Here is a 24530-nt window from a genome sequence, read left to right as displayed (position 1 = left end):
TCCAAACGGTGTTACAGTACAAAGAGCATGGGCTGCTGAACCAGACTGACCAAATAGGAAACTCTGCCATGCCACTTGTCAGCTATGCATCTTGCCCAAGCAATCCTCTGGCCTCAGTCTCCCAAAGTGTTGGGGTTACAGGTGTGAGCCACCACTCCTGGTTTCCCCAAATTATTTAATCTCCCTGGGCCAGTTCTTTTACTCATAAAACGGATTTGTTTCTAACACAGAATTGTTGTAAACTTAAATGAGTGTGTAACGTGCCTCGTATTGCCAGACTCTCAATAAACTTTTGCCCAGTCAACTAATGTCCAGCAAAGAGGCTAGTGATTTTTCTTTTCTTTTCTTTTTTTTTTTTTTTTTTTTTGAGACAGAGTTTTGCTGTGTCGCGCAGGCTGGAGTGCAGTGGTAGCTCGATCTTGGCCCACTGCAACCTCCGCCTCCCGGGTTCAAGATATTCTCATGCCTCAGCCTCCCTTGTAGCTGGTATTACAGGCGTGCACCATCACGCCTGACAAATTTTTTTCCCCCGAGAGGAGTTTTGCTCAGTCGCCCAGGCTGGAGTGCATTGCCAAGATCTCAGTTCACTGCAACCTCTGCCTCCCCGGTTCAAGCGCTTCTCTTGCCTCAGCCTCCCGAGTAGCTGGGATTACAGGTGCGTGCCTCCACGCCCAGCTAATGTTTGTACTTTTAGTAGAGACGGGGTTTCACCACGTTGGCCAGGCTGGTCCCGAACTCCTGACCTCAAATGGGCCGCTCATCTCGGCTTCCCAAAATGCTGGGAGGTTAGTGATATTTAACGTTAAATAACTTTGGCCTCCAAATATACCTGTTTCCATTTTAAGACACTTCTATTTCGTTTTGGGAGGGTAAACTAGTTATATTTTAATAATGAAAACATGTGTTACATAAGCACCTAGTGAGTACTCGAATCAACCTCGGACTCTCCGGGAGTGAGGGGTGGGTGAGGGGACCGGCAGGTGGTCACAGCCCCATCAAAAAGGACTTGGGGCTGGGGGATGTCGCGGTCAACTGGGAAAGGAGAGCCAGTCAGCAAGTGGCGCGTCCCACGCCGTCTGTCAAATGCATCTGGGGGTTAGCTGTACTCATACATCTTGGGGGTGACTAGGTGACTTCCGTGTTCAAGACACTAGCGAGCTAAGCCTGGGATTTCAGTTTGCACAGCGCTTTGTTAAGTTTTGTCTCTCAATCTTGCTGTCCACGAGCGAACCTGGAGGATGTCTGTTAGCGGTAAATTCTTTACCCACATTCCGAAAAGGAAAATGGGCGGCCGCGCGCGAGGACATATTCCTTGGATGGTCATTCAACCAGGACTCCACTGCTCCCGAGCCCCCGCTTGACCTAGCGCACCGCTCCATCCCCGACGCAGGCGCAGTCGCGGAACTGTAGAGCCCCACGCAGCGGCAGAGCCACCGGGCTGCTGCGCCTTCCGCGCGACTGGGAAAGAAGGGGTCGCGCTAGGCTTGCGTCACTCGTCTGCGACGGCGCCTGCGTGAAACACCATGCTGACCGCAGGGTGCCGCAGTCCTATCTTGCTGTGCCTGCGGCAGGGGCTCGGAACCAATTCATTCCTGAGCGGCCTGGGGCAGGATCCCTACGAGGGACCTCGGTCACTGTGTTGCAGGTCCTCGCCTAGAGACCTGCGAGATGGAGGAAGAGAGCAGGAGGCGGCACAAAGGAAAGCCCCAGGAGCAGAGTCTTGCCCATCTCTCCCTCTGAATATCTCTGACATTGGGACTGGATGTCTTTCGTCACTGGAAAACCTCAGACTGCCGCGGGAAGAGTCATCCCTTCGAGAGCGCGGGGACTCGAGCGGAGACCAGGGCCGGTGCTGTCCCACACACCAGGGATCCGAGGATCCTTCGATGCTCTCGCAGGCCCAGTCCGCTACCGAGGTCGAAGAGCGTCACGTCTCCCCTTCTTGTTCAACTTCCAGAGAGAGACCCTTTCAGGCTGGGGAACTGATTTTAGCTGAGACTGGGGAGGGAGAAACAAAATTTAAGAAATTATTTAGGTTGCACAACGTCGGACTCTTAAATAGTAACTGGGGGGCAGTCCCGTTCGGCAAGATCGTGGGTAAGTTCCCCGGCCAGATACTGAGGAGTTCCTTCGGTAAGCAGTACATACTGAGGAGGCCAGCATTGGAAGACTATGTAGTATTGATGAAAAGAGGGACTGCCATAACATTCCCAAAGGTAATGCGATGGAGATAAGGTGTGTATTGGTTCCAGGAGGAGCAAAGACAGATGCAGTACTCAGTCCTGATTAATGTACGCAAAGCACATCTCAGAACGTTTGGATTTTTTATTTTACTCAGGCTTTTAAAATAAACCAATGGCTATAACTTTTACATATCTTGATGAAAATTAGCATTAGGAAACGGCTAGATTTTAATTTTAACTTGGGAGTCTCGATTCCCTTATTCGTAAAATGTGGATAATAGCTCAACTTTTGTTAGAGTGATGTGAACTCACTACGTACATAATAAGTGCTAATTTTGTTCCCCATTACTCTTAAGTTTACAACTTCAGGAGTCAAGAGAATGTTGAACTCCTAGGCAACAATTTTTTAGTACTACTATGATGATATTTTAATAATATTCAATAATCATGTTACAAGAGTATTTTTTATCAGCAATAGATACATTACGGTGCTTTTCCCTTTTTAGGGAAGAAATAGAGTTTTATATTAAAATAGCTAACATTCAACACCAAACATGAAATGACTATTCTTTATTAAAAAGTTAACTGCCTAAAGCCTAGTTTCAGTCTTTTTTTTTTTTTTTTTTTTTTGAGACAGGTTCTCGCTCTGCCATCCAGGCTGGAGTACAGTGTTGCGATCTTGGCTCACTGCAACCTCTGCCTCCTAGGTTCAAGCGATTCTCCCACCACAGCCTCCTGAGTACCTGGGACTACAGGCATGCACCACCACCCCGGGCTAATTTTTGTAGAGACGGGGTTTCGTCTTGTTGCCTAGGCTGGTCTTCAACTCCTGGCCTCAAGTGATCCGCCCACCTCGGCCTCCCGGTGCTGGGATTACAGGCGGGAGCCACCGCGCCCACCCCTAGTTTGAAGCTTATGCTAATCATCTATTGCTAGCAGATTATTTCAATCCTTAGTCACAGTCACAGTCCTTGAGTAGAATGTTCCTGTGTAACACAACTCCTCCTCCTTTCTCCAGATCAGGATTCATTCGTTATTTATTCAGCAAATTGACTGCCTTCCATACTCAAGGCACTATTTAGGGAAGTATAGTGTTGAACTGCAGTCCTCATTCTCAACACAGACCTTACATTCTAGAAGGGGTGACAAAGAACAAACAAGTAAATGAAAGAATAAGGTCATTTCCAGTAGTATTAAGTGTCATGAAGACAAATATATTAACAATGACATTGTTTTGGGTGACCTGGGGTATGAGCATACTGTATGTCAGGTGAATAGAGATGGTCTCCAAGGAGGTACACTTGATAAGAAACCTAAATAAGGAAGAGCTTGCCTTGTAAACAGATCTAGGAAGATAATTGTTCTTGCAAAGGGAGGAATACTGCAGAGTTTCTGTTGTGGCCTCAGTGGGTCAGATGAGGGACCCCGTATGAGGTGTGGTTTGAGTATTTTATTCCATTTGTAGTGAAGGACCATTAGAAGGTTCTGAGTAGGAATCCAGTCTGTATTTTAAACGGTCTACCCAGGGACTAAGAAGACTTTCCTCAGACGCTTAGGCTACTGAGGTATAATAAGCTTTTTTTTTTTTTTAAAGACAGGGTCTTGCTGTGTCACCCAGGCTAGAGTGCAGTGGCTCAATCACTTCTTACTGTAGCCTCAACCTCCCAGGCTCCAACAATCCTCGAACCTCAACCTCCTGAGTAGCTGGGACCACAGGTGCATGCCACTATGCCTAGCTAATCAAAAATTTTTTTTTGTAGAGTTGGGGTCACCCTAACTTGCCCAGACTGGTCTTAAACTGCTCTAGGCTCAAGGGATCCTCCCTTGAGGGTGCTGGGATTACAGAACAACCGCTCCTGGCCATGGTATCATAAGCTCTTGAAGAAAACTAAAAGACTTTTGTAATTTTATCTTGCTTCCCCATGTCTGCTTTCTCCCCATTAGACAAAATCAAGAGAGATTAGTTACATTTCATGAAGTTATACATATGCATCTTTAGTGTACTTTCTGCCTTTCCATTTGTTACAAAGTTACATTGTTCCACTCTAAGGAGGAATTTAAGTACTAAATTTGTTAGGTGTTGACTTCTCTTTATAGCTTCCAAGTAGTGGCTGGAGATAGTTTAACTTCAACTTCTACAACTTTGAAATGCTTGAGGGAATACCTCCACTGATGTTTAAAAACTGATCTCCCTGTTAGAATTACATAATTCCATCTTAGTATTAAAAATATGACCAGAGGCTGAGTGCAGTGGCTCACACTTGTAATCTCAATATTTTGGGAGGCTGAGGCAGGAGGATCATTTGAGCTCAGAAGTTTGAGACCGGCCGGGGCAACGTACGGAGACCTTGTCTCTACCAAAAATAAAAAATTAGCCAGGTATGGTGGCACACACTTGTGGTCCCAACTACACAGGAGGCTGAGATGGGAGGATTGTTTGAGCCCAGGAGTTTGAGGCTGCAGTGAGCCATGATCGTGCCACTGCACTCCAGCCGAGTGAGGGGCCGGGCGCAGTGGCTCACACTTGTAATCCCAGCACTTTGGGAGGCCGAGGTGGGCGGATCACGAGGTCAGGAAATCGAGACCACGGTGAAACCCCGTCTCTACTAAAAATACAAAAAAATTAGCCGGGCGTGGTGGCAGGCGCCTGTAGTCCCAGCTACTCGAAGAGGCTGAGGCAGGAGAATGGCGTGAACCTGGGAGGCGGAGCTTGCAGTGAGCCGAGATTGCGCCACTGCACTCCAGCCTGGGCGACAGAGCGAGACTCTGTCTCAAAAAAAAAAAAAAAAAAAAAAAAAAAGCGAGGGGGCAGATGCAGTCACTCACACCTGTAATCTCAGTGTTTTGTGAGGCCAAGGCAGGAGGATTGCTGGAGGCTAGGAGTTCAAGACTAACCTGGCCAACATAGCAGGACCCCATCTTTATAAAAAATTAAAAAAAAATTAGTTGGCATGGTAGTACATGCCTGTGGTCCCAGCTACTTTGGAGGCTGAGTTGGGAGGATTGCTTGAGCCCAGAAGTTGGAGGCTGCAGTGAGCTACTATTGCACTACTACACTCCAGTCTGAGCAACAGAGACCCTGTCACCAAGAAAATTTGTTTAATAAATTAAAAAAAGTTTTTTATTAATGTCATCCATAATATTTGTGTTGTGTTAACAAAAACAATTCCAATTATGTGTTTGGCAAGTGGGTCCTCCAATCTAGTAATAGCATAGTCTCTTTTTTTTCTTATGTAGCAGGGCTCCTCTACCTCCAGGCTGAGGACGGGTACCAGTGTGTGGCCTGTAACACGGAACTGGGCCACACAGCAGGTTAGCAGTGGGTAGTGAGCATTACTGCCTGAGCTCCATCTCTTGTCAGATCAGCCATGGCATTAGATTCTCATAGGAGTGCAAACTCCAGCGAACTGCGCATGCGCCGGATCTAGGTTGCATGCTCCTTATAAGAAACTAACTAATGCCTGATGATCTGAGGTGAAACAATTTCATCCCAAAACCATCCCCTCTCCCCAATCTGTGGAAAAATTGTCTTCCACAAAACAGGTCCCTGGTGCCCAAAAGGCTGGGGACCGCTGTTATATAGTATCTTAATTCTAAATTAGAAGTTCATCATTTGGCCAGGCACGTTGGCTCATGCCTGTAATCCCAGCACTTTAGGAAGCCGAGGTGAGACCAGCCTGGCCAAGATGGTGAAACCTCATCTCTACGAAAAATACAAAAAATTAGCAGGCCATGGTGGCGGGTGCCTGTAATCCCAGCTACTTGTGAGGCTGAGGAAGGAGAATCGTTTGAACCCAGGAGGCGGAGCTTGCAGTGAGCCAAGATTGTACCACTGCACTCCAGCCTGGGTGACAGAGCGAGACTCTATCCCCCCCAAAATAAATAAGAAGTTCATCATTTTGGGCTGGGAACTGGCTCACACTTGTAATCCCAGCACTTTGGGAGGCCGAGGCGAGCGGATCACCTGAGGTCAGGAGTTCGAGACCAGCCTGGCCAACATGGTGAAACCCCGTCTCTACTAAAAATACAAAAATTAGCTGGGCGTGGTGGCAGTCACCTGTAATCCCAGATATTCGGGAGGCTGAGGCAAGATAATCACTTGAATCCGGGAGGCAGAGGTTGCAGTGAGCCAAGATTGTGCCATCGCACTCCAGCCTGGGGGACAAGAGCAAGACTTCGTCTCCCAAAAAAAAAAAAAAGAAATTCATCATTTTATGCAGAGATTATATAGTAAATTCCTAACTGGTCTTCCTGCCTCTTGATTTTTCTTTTTTTTTCTTTTTTTTTTTTTGAGACAGAGTCTGGCTCTGTCGCCCAGGCTGGAGTGCAGTGGCGCAATCTCGGCTCACTGCAAGCTCCGCCTCCCGGGTTCACGCCATTCTCCTGCCTCAGCCTCTCCGAGTAGCTGGGACTACAGGCGCCCGCCACCACGCCCGGCTAATTTTTTATATTTTTAGTAGAGACGGGGTTTCACCGTGGTCTCGATCTCCTGACCTCGTGATTCGCCCGCCTCGGCCTCCCAAAGTGCTGGGATTACAAGCGTGAGCCACCGCGCCCGGCCGCCTCTTGATTTTTCTCCAGTAGATCCTGTATTCTTCTGCCAGATTAATCCTCATAAAATGCCATTTATATCACCTCAGTGACACACCCTAGTTGCTTATCAGGCTGAGTTCTAATGCCTCATACTGGCATTTAATTCTCTGCCTGTCTCTCCTGAGATAAACTGGATTTATTCTACCTCTGCTTTGTTTAAAGCTGTTTTTACCTTGTGATTGTTCCCATAAATTGTCTACTCTTTGTCTTTAAACTAGGCCATCCTGCTGCTCTATGAACTTATTGCCTATAATTTTGGTATTATTCTGAAGTCTTGCCTTATTTGTTAATTGATTCTTGGATCTCTTTTATTTCATCAAGTGAAATATAAACTCTGTAGGCAGGTCCAGAGTCTGATTCATTTTTTCACTCCCTTCTCCACACCCAACAATGTAAGATAAGACTAGGTGCTTAGTACATATTTATTGGTCACTGAGTCACCCATACTGTTTTCAATCATAGGATATTAATATGATTCTCTCAATGATGGATATCAACCCAGGTGATACTGTTTTGGAAGCTGGCTCAGGCTCTGGTGGAATGAGCTTATTTTTATCCAAAGCAGGTAAGAGATTGGACTAAGCTACATCTCAGTAACAAAGAAAACATTCAATTTGTTCATAATAACAGAAAGTTATAAAGATATTTGGGAAAATACCTAACATTGAGGTAGCATTCTCCTAGAATCTGAATGTAAGCAACTATTTTTCTTTCCATTTTGTACACTTATTCCAGTCAGTCTCTTTCTAATCCTCCCTCCATTTTCTTTGCTTTGTCTTACTTTCTCCATGCTCTCTAATGCTGCTTCTTTTTTCTTAAGTATACTTTTTATTGGAATACAATATGGCTACAGAAAAGTGTGCAGATCATAAGTGGATACCTCAATGAATCTTTATATAGTGACCACTCATGTACTTATGACTGAGATCAAGGTAGGGAGTGTCCCTGCCCCACAGATGCCTCCTCATGTCCCCTCCCAGTCCTTATCATCACCAAAGGAAACCACTATTGTGACTTTTATCCCCACTGATTAGTTTTGCCTCCTTCGAACTTATATAAAATGGAATCATACAGTATGTGCTCCTTTGTATCTGGCTACTCTCATTCATCATTATGTTTGTGAGATTCACTCATTGCATACAGCAGTAGTTCTTTCATTTTAGTTGCTGTGTAGTACTCTATTTAAATCACAATTTACCCATTTTACTGTTGATAGACATTTGAGTTGGATATTACAAATAGTGCTGCTCGGAACCTCCTTGTGTACTTGTCATGTTATTGTTGAATACTAGTGCCAGATGAATACTTAGCCTGAGGGAATATGGAAGGAGGTTGTCAGCTGTTGGGGGGAGAGTTATATATCGTTAGGGCCAAAGAATTATCATAGGTGTTCATAAAGAAATTAATCGTAGTACAGAGCTATTAAGTAAAAAGCTAGATCATGGGCCGGGCAGGGTGGCTCAAGCCTGTAATCCCAGCACTTTGGGAGGCCGAGGCGGGCGGATCATGAGGTCAGGAGATCGAGACCATCCTGGCGAACACGGTGAAACCCCGTCTCTACTAAAAATACAAAAAATTAGCCGGGCGTGTTGGCGGGCGCCTGTAGTCCCAGCTACTCGGGAGGCTGAGGCAGGAGAATGGCGTGAACCCGGGAGGCGGAGCTTGCAGTGAGCCGAGATCGCGCCACTGCACTCCAGCCTGGGGGACAGAGCAAGACTCCGTCTCAAAAAAAAAAAAAAAAAAAAAAGCTAGATCATGAAGAATTATCTTTTTTTTCCAGAAAGTCTCTAAAAATTGTCAGTTGGTAAAAGTACTGCTTGAAGGTGGGTGTCTGATCAAAAATCAAGAGGTGTATATTAAACATATATATTTTTTCATGTTCCTACCACTTAATTTCTGGTTACTTTTATGCTAGTTGATTAGTACCCCTTTGCCTACCTAATTTCTCTGAGTGTCAGGGTTGCTTTTGGTGGTCTGTCTGTGCAGTGTTCTCTTCCCTATGTAATACTAGACTGCTGAATAGTCACAGTACTTTCTTTGAGTAGATTTTATAAAGATTACAGATAGAAATATGCTGAAATTAAACTCACACCTTTTGTTCTTTGACCTAATGTCTTCACATATGAATATTATCTAGATTATACTAAGCCAGCAAATTCATTCTGGGCTCCTCAATCTTTTGTTTGACTTTTCTGTACATAGTTAAAGGCAGTCATTTTCTCATAATCTATGACAAATTCCTAACTGCATGGTTTCATTTGACAAAGTGGATTTATAAAAATTGGTGAGAACAGATAAGTGCCTATATTTCTAAAGTATGTAGTATCAGAGGAGTGTCATGGCTTGAATAATCCTAAACTATAAATGTGCAAGAAATTATTGCTATTTACCTATGTGATGGATATTTTTCTCTATATTTTCTTTTCCAGTTGTTTACATTACTTTTTTTTTGTTTTTTTTTTGAGGCAGGGTCTCACTCTGTTCCCCAGGCTGGAATGCAGTGGTATGATCATGGCTCACTACAGCCTTGACCCTCGGAACTCAAGTGATCCTCCTATCCCAGCCTCCCAAGTAGCTGGGACAATAGGCACATACCACCAAAGCTGGCTGATTTTTAAAGTTTTTTTTTTTTTTTTTTTTTTTTTTTCTTATCTGAGACGGAGTCTCGCTCTGTCGCCCAGGCTGGAGTGCAGTGGCGCAATCTCGGCTCACTGCAAGCTCCGCCTCCCGGGTTCACGCCATTCTCCTGCCTCAGCCTCTCCGAGTAGCTGGGACTACAGGCGCCTGCCACCACGCCCGGCTAATTTTTTTTTTGTATTTTTAGTAGAGACGGGGTTTCACCGTGGTCTCGATCTCCTGACCTCATGATCCGCCCGCCTCGGCCTCCCAAAGTGCTGGGATTACAAGCGTGAGCCACCGCGCCCGGCCTAAAGTTTTTTGTAGAGACTGGGTCTCACTGTTGCCCAGGTTGGTCTTGAACTCCTGGCCTCAAGCAATCTTGCCTCCCAAAGTGCTGGGATTACAGGCATGGGGCACCACACCCAGCTTATGTTACTATTAACATTAATTTTTATCTCCTGAGACCCTGATAACTTGCGATTGGAGTTACATTTCAAAAGATACCTTGGAATTTAAACTTCATTAGTAAACTGTAAACTGATTGATCTGGGATAATCTCCAAATGGTATCAAATCACTTCAGATAGAGGTGGGTGGAAAGTTAATTGCCTTAAGTTAAAATGTAGTACTCCTCTCTGGAATTGCAGTATTACTGTGCTAATTAGTTTAAAAGTTCTTCACACACACACACACACAAACACACACACAAATACAAATACTTTTTTTTGTATTTTTTGGTAGAGACAGGATTTCACCATGTTGGCCAGGCTGGTCTTGAACTCCTGACCTCAAGTGATCTGCCTGCGTTGCCCTCCCAAAGTGCTGGGATTACTGTGGCGAGCCACTGTATCTGGCCACAAATATCTTTTAAATATATGAAAGACTCAACCTCATCCATAATAAAAGAAATGCAAGTTAAAATTACATTAAAAGGCTGAGCATGGTGGCTCACATCTGTAATCCCAGCACTTTGGGAGGCCGAGGCAGGCAGATTGCTTGAGCTCACGAGTTTGAGACCGGCCCGGGCAACGTGGCGAAACCCTGTCTCTACCAAAAATACAAAAAATTAGCTGGGTGTGGTGGTGCACACCTGTCATCCCAGCTGTTCAGGAGGCTGAGGTGGGAAGATCGCTTGAGCCTGGGAGGTGGGGGTTGCAGTGAGCTGTGATTGCACCACCACACTCCAACCTGTATGACAGAGTGAGAGCCTGTCTCAAAAAAAAAAAAAAAAAAACTCAAAAATCTACATTAAAAATGATAAACTTTATTCACTTTTTAGATTAACACAGATAAAAAGTTCAATAACTTAGAGAGAGTATGGAGATACAGGTATTCTTTTTTTTTTTTTTTTTTGAGCCGGAGTCTTGCACTGTCACCCAGGCTGGAGTGCAGTGGCGCATCCTGGCTCACTGCAAGCTCTCCCTCCTGGGTTCACGCCATTCTCCTGCCTCAGTCTCCCGAGTAGCTGGGACTACAGGCATGTGCCACCACGCCCGGCTAATTTTTTGTATTTTTTTTTAGTAGAGATGGGGTTTCACCGTGTTAGCCAGGATGGTCTCGATCACTTGACCTCATGATCCGCCCACGTCTGCCTCCCAAAGTGCTAGGATTACAGGTGGGAGCCACTGCGCCTGGCCTGAGATATAGGTATTCTAATGCATTGCTTGTTGGCATATAAGTTGACACCACTTACGTGGAAGACAATGTAATATTATGTGAATAAATTCACATACCCCTTGAGCCAGCAACTCCATTTTTAGGACTTTATCCTGTAGAGATATACTGGCTTGATACAAAGACTTAGGTATAAGAATTTTCATTGCAGTATTGTTTATATTAGCATATGACTAGAAACAAGCTAAATGAGGCCGGGCGCGGTGGCTCACGCTTGTAATCCCAGCACTTTGGGAGGCCGAGGCGGGCGGATCACTAGGTCAGGAGATCGAGACCACGGTGAAACCCCGTCTCTATTAAGAATACAAAAAGTTAGCCGGGCGTGGTGGCGGGCGCCTGTAGTCCCAGCTACTCGGAGAGGCTGAGGCAGGAGAATGGCGTGAACCCGGGAGGCGGAGCTTGCAGTGAGCCGAGATTGCGCCACTGCACTCCAACCTGGGCGACAGAGCGAGACTCCGTCTCAAAAAATTAAAAAAAAAAAAAAAAAAGAAACAAGCTAAATGTTCATCGTAGCCATACATGACTGGAATATAATGCCTGTTAAAAAGAATGCAGTACATCTAGATTCACTGAAATGACATTGGTAAGTAAGAAGGAAGGTAGAGGACAGTGTGTATAACACACCACAATGTGTATTAAAAACAGAGAGAGATACTTGGCGTGCTTGTATAGGCAGTGACTATCATGGGAAAGGTAAATAGCTGGTAATGTAGTTGCCTCTGAAGAGGGAGGGAGATTAATTGGAGATCAGGGATGGGAGGAAGACTTGTAACATTGAACTATTTGAATTATTTTTTTCACATACATGTAGTACCTTTGCAAAATATGTTTTTGACACTTTTTAATAAACTGATTAATATTATGAAATATCAAATTATTTTTTACTTAAGTTGGATCACAAGGACGAGTCATAAGTTTTGAGGTACGAAAAGACCACCATGATCTGGCTAAGAAGAATTACAAACACTGGCGTGATTCATGGAAATTAAGCCATGTAGAAGAGTGGCCAGACAATGTGGATTTTATTCATAAGGACATTTCAGGAGCAACCGAAGACATAAAATCTTTAACATTTGACGCAGTAAGTTTTCTAACATGGGTCCTGTGTTATTACTTTGACTACAAAGAAGATAGGGGTCAGGCTTCTTTTGTATGGGCAAGGGTCGTCCTTCATTTGCTTCATGTCTATCTCTAGGCATTGAAAGAATATTTTCGTTTCATGCCTTTTAATCTCGTGGTGGGATTTGGGACAGAGAGACATACTGAGTTACCGAGTTGGGTGCTGAAGTTGTCATTGAATGTGGGATAATGACTGAAAGCTAGGACCAAAGACTAGTTGAGCATCATGAACCTCAGTATTTCCAGGATAAATCGTACTTTGGAAGCAGCATTGGAAGCATATTGAACCCAGCACCTAACCTGAACTGTGAGATTTGGGGGAATAAGTAGCTTCCATTTGACAGGAAATAGGCAGAAGGCATCTTTAGACAGTTAAAGTCAGGATATCAAGAGGAGTGTGTTCATTGAAGATATCGAGGACAGAGGTGTTTATCATGAACAAAGCTCCAGAAAGTGGAGCAGAGACATTGTGAGGAAGAGAAACAATGGGAGGTTGACTTAGGGAAAAGAAGCAGAGAAGATGAAAGTAAAAAGATAGATGACAAGAGAGGATACATTAAGCTGTGATCAAACATGGTGGAGATCTGGGACATGGAAGTATTTGCTGGCTGAAGAGTTTCAGAATTCCTTGGTGATGCCACTTCACAGTTCATAGCTTCACACTATGGACTGAGGCCTTGGTTAGGAGTCTTCCTTCCTTTCCTTAAGTGGCTGCTGGAAGGATGGACTATTTTGGTGAGAAATGAAGCAAAGTTCAAAGAGGAGAGAAAATCTTTTTTTTTTTTTTTTTTTTTTTGGAGACAGAGTCTCATTCTGTTGCTTAGGGTGGAGTGCAGTGGCACAGTCTCAGCTCACTGCAACCTCTGCCTCCTGGGTTCAAGTGATTTTCCTGCCTCAGCCTCCTAAGTACCTGGGATTACAGGCATATGCCACCACGCCCAGCCAATTTTTGTATTTTTAGTAGAGATGGGGTTTCACCATGTTGACCAGGCTGGTCTGGAACTCCTAACCTTAGGTGATCTGCCCACCTCAGTCTCCCAAAGTGCTGGGATTACAGGCATGAGCCACCATGCCCGGCCATGAAAATGATTTTTATCAGCACTGGCTTCTAGCGCTGATATAACTAAAGCCTATAGTTTTAGTGGCACAGCTTCCTGTATAGAAAGACCTCAGTTATTTTTTCTCATCTATGGCTTGCATGTTACAGCTCAATAAGGGGGAAAGGGCTCTGTTTAGGTCATGCATAGGAATGTCAAAAATACCTGGGAGATTAAATTTGTCATCAGAATTTTGCCTGATGAGCATGAAACACAACAAAGGATTTTAATGATATCATTGAAGCTTTGTAGAAACCTGCTGAACCATTCCTGATCTAAAAAGAATACTCTTTTTTAGATTTATTCAGCTGAATCTCTCTTGAATAATAGTGCCAGATGATTACTCAGTATGAGGGAATAGAGAAGGGGAGGGTGTCAGCTGCTGGGGGAGAGTTATATACTGTTAGGGCCAAAGAATTATAGTTGGTGTTCATAAATAATTATAATACAGAACTGTTAAGTAGAAGCTAGATCATGAATAATTTCCCTTTCTTAAGAACGTTTCTAAAAATTGTACATTGGTAAGAGTACTGCTTGAGGGTTGGTGTTTGATCAAAGATCAAAAGGCATATGTTAAACATAAATTTCTGGCTGGGCGCAGTGGCTCATGCCTGTAATCCCAGCATTTTGGGAGGCCAAGGCAGGTGGATCTCCTGAGGTCAGGAGTTCGAGACCATCCTGGCTAACACGGTGAAACCCTGTCTCTACTAAAAATACAAAAAATTAGCCAAGCGTGGTGGTGGGCGCCTGTGGTCTCAGCTACTCGGGAGGCTGAGGCAGGAGAATGGCGTGAACCCAGGAGGCGGAGCTTGCAGTGAGCCGAGATCACGCCACTGCACTCCAGCCTAGGTGACAGAGCGAGACTCCATCTCAAAAAAAAAAAAAAAAAAAAGAAAAAGAAAGAAAGAAAGAAAAATACAAAAATGAGCCAGGCATGGTGGTGGACGCCTACAATCCCAGCTACTTGGGAGGCCGAGTCAGGAGAATCGCTTGAACCTGGGAGGTGGAGGTTCCAGTGAGCCAAGATTTGCGCCACTGCACTCCAGCCTGGGAGACAGAGCAAGACTCTATCTTAAAAAAGCAAAAAAGAAATAAATATGTATGTGTCTGACTTTTTTTCTTTTTTTTTTTTTTTTTGAGATGGATCTTGTTTTCCAGGCTGGATATATGGCTCGGCCACTGCAACTCATCCTGCCTCAGCCTCCTGAGTAGCTGGGATTACAGGTGCCTGCCACCACGGCTGGCTAGTGTTTTTAGTAGAGATGGGGTTTCACCATGTTGCCCAGGCTGGTCTGGAACTCCAGGGCTCAAGCGATCCACCCGCTTTGGCCTCCCAAAGTGCTGGGATTACAGGCATGAGCCACCGCACCTGGCCCGGAGCTTTTCATTCAAAGACTTCTGGTGTCCAGAATCTGATCTAAACCTTCCTTTCTCTAGTCCTTTATGTAACCTGACTCCATACATGCCAACCAAAATGATGCTAAATGAATCAAAAAGGTGTTAAACCATTAAAAAAATAGAAAAAAGAGAGAGCATGACTAATAAAAGACAAATTTTGGAAACAGCTTAACCATCAAAAGAGAACGGACACAATGGAATACTAACAATAAATGTACTCTAGCTACATCAATAAATCTGAAAGACTTGGTGTTTGGTGGAAAAAGCATTATAAGAGAATATGTGAAATGACCACCTACATGTAAAATTTAAAACTACACAACATGTATTGTTTGTAGCTATATACATATGTTGTAGAAGTATAAAATTTGGGAATGTTACCAACTTCAGGACAATGACTGTTTCTGAGGAGAGAAAAGGAAGGGAAAGGAATAGAGGGAAATAAGTTTGGGGTCCATTCAGATTGGTCCACCGCCAGGCTCCATAATCACCAGTGTAACCTTGGGTAAGTCACTTAATCTTTCCATGCCTTAGTCACCTCATGTATTAAACAGGAATGATAATAGTACCTATTTCATAGAGTTGTTGAGAATTAAATAAGAGAATTCATGTAAAGTACCTGGTACATAGTAAGCACTGAATAAATGTTAGTTACGATTTTCATCATTTTGATTTTCTTCCTTTCCCCTTTTCTCTGCCTGTTTAAACTCTATTCTCCCTTCAAAGCTTAAAGGTCATCTCCTGTGTGAAATATCCCTTCATCATCTAGCCAGAGGATTGTTACCTTCCTCTGAATTTCTGACCCACTTTGTTTCTGAAGTCAACAAGCATTTATTAAGAACCTGCCATGTGCCATGTGCTGTGCTAAGACAAAAATTACACATTCAAAAGAGCTTTCAAAAACAAAAAATGGATAAGAAATATTAAAAAGTTTTTAAAAATTAGCTGTTGGCCAGGTATGATGGCTCATGGCCATAATCTCAGCACTTTGGGAGGCTGAGATGGTTGAATCACTTGAGGTCAGGAGTTTGAGACCAGCCTGGCTAACATGGTGAAACTCCGTCTCTACTAAAAGTATAAAAATTAGCTGGGTGTGGTGGTGCAAGCCAGTAATCCCAGCTACTTGGGAGGCTGAGGTGGGAGGATCGCTGGAACCCAGGAGGCAGAGGCTGCAGTGAGCTGAGATTGCGCCACTGCGCTCTAGCCTAGGTGACAGAGCAAGACTGTGTCTCAAAAATTAAATTAAATTGGCCGGGCGCAGTGGTTCACGCCTGTAATCCCACTACTTTGGGAGGCCGAGGAGGGCAGATCATGAGGTCAGGAGTTCGAGACCAGCCTAGCCAACATGGTGAAACCCTGTCTCTACTAAAGATAAAAAAAAATAGCTGGGTGTGGTGGCGCATGCCTGTAATCCCAGCTACTCGGGAGGCTGAGGCAAGAGAATCTCTGGAAACCGGGAGGCGGAGGTTGCAGTGAGCTAAGATTGCACCATTGCACTCCAACCTGGGCGACAGGACGAGACTCCATCTCAAAAAAAAAAAAAAAAAATTAATTAAATAAGATAAAATGAAATAGACATATAAGCAATTACTAAAAAGACTCAGAAGTATAAAACACCATGGCTATAGAACTTGGTATGAGGAGATGAGGCTGTAAATGCAGTCATGAGGGGCTAGATAATAAAGAAAGTTGTGTATATATCAAGCTGGATAGTAAGGACATTATCTTATAAGTAGGAGAGTAGACTGTCTAGATTTCTGTTTTAGAATAATTCTGGAGAAAGAATGGAGGCTGGGAGTCTATGCAGAAAGGTATTATAATATTTCAACAAGATACGGTGAGGTGTTGACCTAAGTTAGTGTCGGTGGGATTAATTTGAGAAACACTGGAGGTAGATTTGTGAGACTTTAATTCAGAGTCTCAAAAGAGAATTCAAGGTAAAGAAAATGATGGCTTCTTGATTAGGCTTTGAAAAAGGAAAATGATGACTCTTAAGTTTCTGGTTTGAGTAACTGGATAAATGCTCTTAATTGAGAATTGAGCATTCAAGAGGATTTGCAGTTTTTTGGGTTATCTGACTTTGGTCCTTGTCAATAATATAGTAAAACTACAGTCTGAGAACCCATTTATGTCATCATGTTGACCCTGGATTGTCACTGAAATCTTGACTTGGATATTTATTTATTTATTTGAGATGGAGTCTCACTCTGTTGCCCAGGCTGGAGTGCAATGGTGTGATCTCGGCTCACTACAATCTCTGCCTCCCAGGTTCAAGCATTTCTCGTGTCTCAGCCTCCCTTGTAGCTGGGACTACAGGCACCCGCCTGTAGTAATCCCAGCTAATTTTTTTGTATCTTTAGTAGAGACGGTTTCACCATGTTAACAGGCCAGGTTGGCTTCGAACTCCTCACCTCAGGTGATCCACCCACCTCGGCCTCCCAAACTGCTTGGATTACAGGTGTGAGCCACCATGCCTGGCCTCAACTTGGATATTTAATAGGCATCTTAAATATATGTCCAAACCTGAATTCTTATTTCCCCCAAGCTTGCTCCTCCCATAATCTTCATCATTTTCCTCATTAGTAAATGACATCTCCATTCTTTCAGTGGCTTAGGCTAAAAACTTTGGATTCAGTCTTCTTTTTCTCACATCCTACAGCCAATCCTAATTCTAATTGGCTCTGTCTTCAAAATATATAGCACTTCTTACCACACCCACTGCTCTTTGGTATTATAAGCCACTGTCATCCTTCCTTGCATTCTCAGTGTTTTCTGCATGTAGATTTCAAAATGAGTCAGAGTATACTTAATGACAGTGAATTGTACACTTAAAATGGCAATGTATATTTTACCACACACAAAAATAGTTTTTTAAAAAAGTTCAGATCGCCGGGCGCGGTGGCTCACGCCTGTAATCCCAGCACTTTGGGAGGCCGAGGCAGGCGGATCACGAGGTCAGGAGATCGAGACCACGGTGAAACCCCGTCTCTACTAAAAATACAAAAAGAAATTAGCCGGGCGTAGTGGCGGGCGCCTGTAGTCCCAGCTACTCGGAGAGGCTGAGGCAGGAGAATGGCGTGAACTCGGGAGGCGGAGCTTGCAGTGAGCCGAGATTGCGCCACTGCACTCCAGCCTGGGCGACAGAGCGAGACTCCGTCTCAAAAAATAAATAAATAAAAAATAAAAAAGTTCAGATCATGTCATTCTTTAAAATTCTTCAGTGGCTTCTCAATTGAGTAAAGCTAAAGCCTGCATGATTCTATGTAATCTGTGTCTACCACCTTCGATGTCGTCTCTTACCACTTCCCCCCTTTTATCTCCACTGCAGTGACAGTGGCCTCAACAGACTCCCCAAATAGCCTACTACCTCAGAGTGTTTGTATTAAATATTTGCTGTTCCCTCCACCAGGAGCTCACTTCTCCCCTACATTTTCATGGGTTAAACTTAATTGTATTTTCTTCAGGTCTCTTCACTGACCAGCCTATATATAAAATGACACCTCCTTTCCCTGACCTGTCACTTTCTTTCCCTCTTTCTCTGCTTATTTTGTTTGTTTTGAGATAGGGTCTCATCCTGTCACCCAGGCTGGAGTGCAGTGACACAGTCATAGCTCACTGCAGCCTTGATTTCCCAAGCCCAAGTGATCCTCCCTCCTCAGCCTCCCAAGGGGCTGGAACCACAGGAGCACGCCACCATGCCTGGCAGTTTTTTTTCTTGAGACGGAGTCTTACTCTGTTGCCCAGGCTGGAGTGCGGTGGCCTGATCTCTGCTCACTGCAACTCCGCCTCCCGGGTTCAAGCTATTCTCCTGCCTCAGCCTCCTGAGTAGTTGGGATTACAGGTGTGTGCCATTGTACCCGGCTAATTTTTGTATTTTTAGTAGAAACGGGGTTTCGCCATGTTGGCCAGGCTGGTCTTGAACTCTTGACCTCAGGTGATCCACCCACCTCGGCCTCCCAAAGTGCTGGGATTACAGGCGTGAGCCACTGCACCCTGCATTTTTTTAATTTTTATAAATGCAGGGTCTCACTGTGTTGCCCACGCTGGTCTGGAACTCCTGGGCTCAAGCAATCCTTCTGCCTTGGCTTCCCAAAGTGCTGGCATTACAGGCATGAGTTACCATGCCTATTCTGCTTTATAACTGTTTTTCTTCATGTCACTCACGACCCTCTGTCCTATTTATTTATATAGTTTTTTATTTTTGTTTAATATCTACCCCTTCATTAGATCCCATGAAACAGACTATAAGCTCCAACTATGTCCTTATCACTTAGAAAAATATTTGCCATGTAAAGAGTGCTTAATAAATATTTGGTGAATAAATTAATAAGATGTCCCTTGACCGATTAGTACTGTTTTTAAAAAGCACATAATCTAATATTTTATCATTTAGTAAATAGATATGCCAGCATATCTCTAAGCTTTCTGGAGTTAATACAACAGTAAATGTTACTTTATTTTCAATTTTGACCAGATTTATTTTTTGTTTTTAATTAATTTTTTATTTGAAAAATTTTCACTTATCTTTGTACTTATTGGCATCTTCTGTGACTATAGCCATGTATACTGCAATTGAAACAAGAATAAAGAGGAAATAAGGGATATGATTCTTTTTTTTTTTTTGAGACAGAATCTCACTCTGTCACCCAGGCTGGAGTGCAGTGGTTTAATCTTGGCTCACTGCAACGTCTGCCTCCGGGGTTCAAGTAATTGTCCTGCCTCAGCCTTCCCAGTAGCTGGGACTATAGGTGTGCACCACCACACCTGGCTAATTTTTGTATTTTTAGTAGAGACAGGGTTTCGCCATGTTGGCCAGGCTGGTCTCAAACTCCTGACCTCAGGTGATCCCCCCGCCTCGGCCTCCCAAAGTGCTGGGATTATAGGCATGAGCCACTGCCTCTGACCAACAACGTGAATTTCTGTTGCCAAAGCTGAAATAAAGCATCTAAATTTATAAGTTTTGGCAATAGAAATTCACATTGTCAGCCAGGTACAGTGGTTCACATCTGTAATCCCAGCATTTTGGGAGGCCAAGGTGGGCAGATCTCTTGAATCCAGGAGTTCAAGACCAGCCTGGGCAACATGGCAAAACCTGTATCTACATAATATACAAAAAAATTAGCTGAGAATGGTGGCGCCTGCCTGTAGTCTCAGCTACTTGGGAGGCTGAGGTGGGAGGGTTGCTTGAGTTCAGGAGGTGGAAGTTGCAGCGAGGTAACGTCGTGCCACTGTACTCCAGCCTGGTCAACACAGCAAGACCCTGTCTCAAAAAAAAAAAAAAGAAATTCACATTGTCTCAAATGTTTAAATTTTTTATGTTGTAATGGCATGTTTTACACTTGGCAATATTGATAATACAGGCATCCAGGAATCTTCCTTTGGTTATATTCATATATACATACATAGCCAAATCAAATCAATATTTCCATATTAATATGCAAAGTACAAGACATATCATTATGATTTTTCAGTATCATCAAGTACTATGACAAATTGTTTTTTCTTCCCTGAGACAGGATCTCACTCTTGCCCAGGGTGGAGTATGATGGCACAGTCATAGGTCACTACAGCCTCGAACTCCTAGGCTCCAGTGACCCTCCCACCCCAGCTTCCTGAGTAGCTGGTACTACGGGCTTGTGCCACTGCATCCAGCTACTTTTTTTTTTTTTTTCAATAGAGTCAGAGTCTCGCTATGTTGCCTGGGCTGTTCTCATACTCGGCCTCAAATGGATCCTCTTGCCTCAGCCTCCCAAAGTGTTGGGATTACAGGCAGGAGCCACCTTGCCCAACTGTATAATAATTAACATACCCTTTTGGGAGTGGTAAAATGATAGTTAATAATACTGCCTTCTAAAAAATGAAATACTTTGAGTGATTGCTGTCCAAAAGTGTGTCATTTCACCACAATAATAAAACTTATGCTTTATTTAAATAGAATCAGACTGATCCAGTTCTCTTTTTCCCCCCACACAGGTAGCTTTGGATATGTTAAATCCTCATGTTACTTTGCCTGTTTTTTACCCACATCTTAAGCATGGTGGTGTATGTGCTGTATATATAGTAAAGTGAGTAATAGAACTGTTTTTCTTTGTAATGTGACTTTTAAGTGCACTTTTGCTTAAGTACCAAACTAATTTTTTTTTTTTTTTTTTGAGACAGAGTCTCACTCTGTCAGCCAGGTTAGAGTGCAGTGATATGATCTCAGCTCACTGCAACCTCCACCTCCCCTGTTCAAGCAGTTATCCTGCCTCAGCCTCCCAAGTAGCTGGGATTACAGGCGCCCGCCACCATGCCTGGCCAATTTTTTCTATTTTTAGTAGAGAAGGGGTTTCACCATGTTGGCCAGGCTTGGTCTTGAATTCCTGACCTCAGGTGATCTGCTCGCCTGGTCTCCCAAAGTGCTGGGATTATAGGCTTGAGCCACCATGCCCAGCCAAAATACTCATTTTGTAACTGAATAAAGTGTATACGGCATCTTATACAACTGTTTTAAAATGACAAGTCCCAAGTTCATTTATATTACTGTATATTTATTTAGTTTTTTCTTTTTAACCTTTTCTCGGCTTTTTTTTTTTTTTTTTTTTTTTTTGAGAGAGTCTCACTTTGTCACCCAGGCCAGGGTGCAGTGTCATGATCTTGGCTCACTGTAACCTCCGGCTCCCGGGTTCAAGTGATTCTCCTGCGTCAGCCTCCTGAGTAGCTGGGATTACAGGTACGCGCCACCACACCCGACTAATTTTTGTATTTTTAGTAGAGACAGGGTTTCACCATGTTGGCCACGCTGGTCTGGAACTCCTGACCTCAAGTGATCCGCCTGCCTGAGCCTCCCAAAGTGCTGGGATTACAGGCATGACCCATGCCCAACCCTATATTACTGTTGAAATCATTTTTTACATAAATAGTAATATAAGATGCATATTTTCTTCTGACAATCTGGAAGAAACGTTTTAAAAGTATAATGTGAACAGTAATGTTAAATTATGGTCTCTGTGTTTGTTTACTTAGAATTTTGTGAAAGTACTTTTTATGCCTCCTAACTTGCATATTTAAACCCTCTCCTGCCTTAATTTAACTATAGTATTTAAATGTGGGCAAGAGGTGTAGGGAACTTAAATAAATATAATGTTATTATTTTAGTAGAAATGTAAATTTTTCACTTTTCTGAAAGCATCACACAGGTTATTGAACTTTTAGATGGAATTCGCATCTGTGAACTTGCTCTTTCATGTGAAAAGATAAGTGAGGTCATTGTCAGAGATTGGTTGGTTTGCCTTGCAAAACAGAAAAATGGAATTTTAGCTCAAAAAGTAGAACCTAAAATCAACACAGATGTACAACTAGATTCTCAAGAGGAAATTGGAGTTAAAGGTGAGCTGTTTCAAGAGGATGACCATGGTGAGCTTCAGTTTTACTTTATGCATGCAGTAATGAATGGAGAATGAGTTCCTGAGTATACTGACCAATAGATTATAAAAATATTCCTCAGCAATTTTCTATAGAAATTGAAGTGTGATATTTATTCTGCTAAGATGTATAAGGCACAGAATAATGACTTTTCCTGCCTTTTACATAAAACTCTGATACCTTTGAAGAATTGAGCTTTTTATAATATTCATATTTTACTTGTCACAAGGAGCTTGGTTTGTGAAATAATTTAAATATATTAAGGATTTTTTTTTTTTGAGACTGGAGTCTTGCTCTGTCACCCAGGCTGGAGTGTAGTGGCACAATCTCGGCTCACTGCAAGCTCCGCCTCCCGGGTTCACGCCATTCTCCTGCCTTAGCCTCCTGAGTTGCTGGGACTACAGGCGCCCGCCACCATGCCCGGCTAATTTTTTATATTTTTAGTAGAGGCGGGGTTTCACCATGTTAGCCAGGATGGTCTCGATCTCCTGACCTCGTGATCCACCCGCCTCAGCCTTCCAAAGTGCTGGGATTACAGGCATGAGCCACCGCGCCCGGCCAAGGATGTTTTATGTTTAGGTCACTGATTATTAATGGGACCTGATAGGCAAATAGCTAATATTCCAAAAAGCAACTTCTAAGATGCTGCTGGAATTCTTGAAAGAACTGAGTTTAGGTCTTTGTTGTATATACATATTATTTAGGCCATGAACAAGTTTTCAAGTATCCGTTGATTTATGATATGGGCTTATCCATTTGGTTATAAAATCATATGTTTATTGTATAATCATTGACAAATCGATTCTGTATAATAACTGGCAGAGTAGCTCTAAAACAAATGCAAGGAATAAAAAGAGAAAAAACTTACAATAAAGAGAGTAACTCATATTTTAACAGTTTTGTGAAAAAAATAGAAAATATTTTATGTAGCTTATAGTACATATATTTTTTACAACAGAAGAATCACATTCTGATTTTCCATATGGATCATTTCCCTATGTTGCTAGACCAGTACACTGGCAACCTGGTCATACAGGTGAGTAATGTTTTCAGAACATATTAAATGGTGTTTTTTCTTTTAATTAATATAATGACTTTATGTTTTTCTTCTCTTAAATTAGCTTTTCTTGTCAAGTTGAGAAAGGTCAAACCACAACTTAACTGAGTACTCCAGACGACAGCAACTGACTTGAAGATGGAGAAATATCAAAATAGAACTTTATATTGAAAATCGCTACTTTCATAGATTGGCATTTTTAGCTATTATTATGACTTATATAACTTATAATTTTGAAAATAACAACTAAAAGATGTATAACATGGCAAAACTGCTTAAACATCCCATTTTGACACTTGTCTTGCAGTTAGTTTGACATTTTGTAGTTAATGATTCCAAATTGGTTTAGTTTGGCCATCTCATTCTTCACTTCCTGTAAACCACTCCATAGATTTGTCTTTCTTCAAGAAATTAGTTTCCTTTATTTGATTGATGGTCATTGACTACTGAAATAAAATATGCATTTTAAGATAAATTTTATGTATCTGTCCATTTTAAATACATCTTATAATGGCTTGTATATGTCTTAAAAAATAATAAGGAAATCTGGGTTATAGTAAATAATGGGGGGAAACTTAAGAATGATATAATCACCTTAAAAATTGTAACAAAAGATGTAACAGCTCTTGAATCTCTTTTATCCCCCTCAGAATCTTTTTAACCAGCTTGAAATAACATTAGAATTGTTCGGTGTTACTACACAAATTAAATGTTTGGGGGCCAGGCACAGTGGTTCACGCCTTTGGGAGGCCAAGGCAGGCAGATCATCTGAGGTCAAGAGTTCGAGACTAGCCTGGCCAACATGGCAAAACCCTGTCTCTACTAAAAATACGAAAATTAGCCAGTTGTGGTGGCGGGCACCTGTAATCCCAGCTACTTGGGAAGCTGAGGCAGAAGAATCACTTGAACCTGGGAGGCAAAGGTTGCAGTGAGCTGAGATTGTGCCACTGCACTCCAGGCTGGGTGACAGGGCGAGACTCCATCTCAAAAAAAAAAAAAAAATGTTTGGGGAATACATTTTGGAAACATGAATTAATTACAAATGGGACTTATTATTCATAGGCACCAGTTATTTAGCATTTACCACATACCATACATTGTTTTGAAAACTTTATATATGTTTTTCACTTACTATGGACAACTTATCTTTCAGGTTATCCATATTTTACAGATAAACAGTGACTTAGAGTGATTAGGTCGCTGTTTAAATACAGATGTTTTATAGGTTTTTAGTTGTGTGTGTGTTTGTTTTTTTTTTGAGACAGGTTCTCATTCTGTCACCCAGGCTGGAGTGCAGTGGTGTGATCATGGCTCATTGCAGCCTCAATCTCCCAGGATCAAACAAGCCTCCCACCTCAGCTTCCCATGTAGTTGGACTACAGGCACA

At 42.9% G+C, this 24530-nt stretch overlaps 2 protein-coding genes across 5 annotated transcripts in view; one reads left to right on the top strand and one right to left on the bottom strand.

The window, feature by feature from the left end:
- Window positions 1–1491: 1491 nt before the first annotated feature.
- Window positions 1492–23321, top strand: TRMT61B (tRNA methyltransferase 61B). The gene is made up of 7 exons (XM_032172593.2): window positions 1492–2216; window positions 7239–7341; window positions 11959–12149; window positions 20656–20747; window positions 21851–22077; window positions 23045–23122; window positions 23208–23321. The coding sequence occupies exons 1-7, from the start codon at window positions 1524–1526 to the stop codon at window positions 23249–23251; spliced, it is 1428 nt and encodes a 475-aa protein (XP_032028484.1). The 5' UTR covers window positions 1492–1523; the 3' UTR covers window positions 23252–23321.
- Window positions 22842–24530, bottom strand: part of SPDYA (speedy/RINGO cell cycle regulator family member A) — a 33658-nt gene continuing 31969 nt past the window's right edge. For 3 of the 4 annotated variants that reach the window (XM_032172596.1, XM_032172595.1, XM_058426643.1), the window contains one exon: window positions 22842–23589. In XM_032172596.1, coding sequence (XP_032028487.1) covers window positions 23555–23589 — 35 coding nt within the window. In that variant the 3' untranslated portion in view covers window positions 22842–23554. The remainder of the gene's footprint in view (window positions 23590–24530) is intronic. The other variant, XM_058426644.1, reaches the window with a different exon arrangement.

The sequence above is a fragment of the Hylobates moloch genome, unplaced genomic scaffold, assembly GCF_009828535.3.
Source record: "Hylobates moloch isolate HMO894 unplaced genomic scaffold, HMol_V3 SCAFFOLD_13, whole genome shotgun sequence".
NCBI lineage: Eukaryota > Metazoa > Chordata > Mammalia > Primates > Hylobatidae > Hylobates > Hylobates moloch.
The sequence above is the reverse complement of the archived record's forward strand: the minus strand, read 5'-3'. Positions and strand labels throughout refer to the sequence as shown.

Bases quoted from the DNA above. Each gene is read 5' to 3' on its own strand.
- TRMT61B (XM_032172593.2), top strand. From the start codon at position 1,524: ATGCTGACCGCAGGGTGCCGCAGTCCTATCTTGCTGTGCCTGCGGCAG. The intron at 7,342-11,958 runs GTAAGAGATTGG...TTTTTACTTAAG, and splicing joins CTTATTTTTATCCAAAGCAG to TTGGATCACAAGGACGAGTC. The intron at 23,123-23,207 runs GTGAGTAATGTT...CTCTTAAATTAG, and splicing joins CTGGCAACCTGGTCATACAG to CTTTTCTTGTCAAGTTGAGA.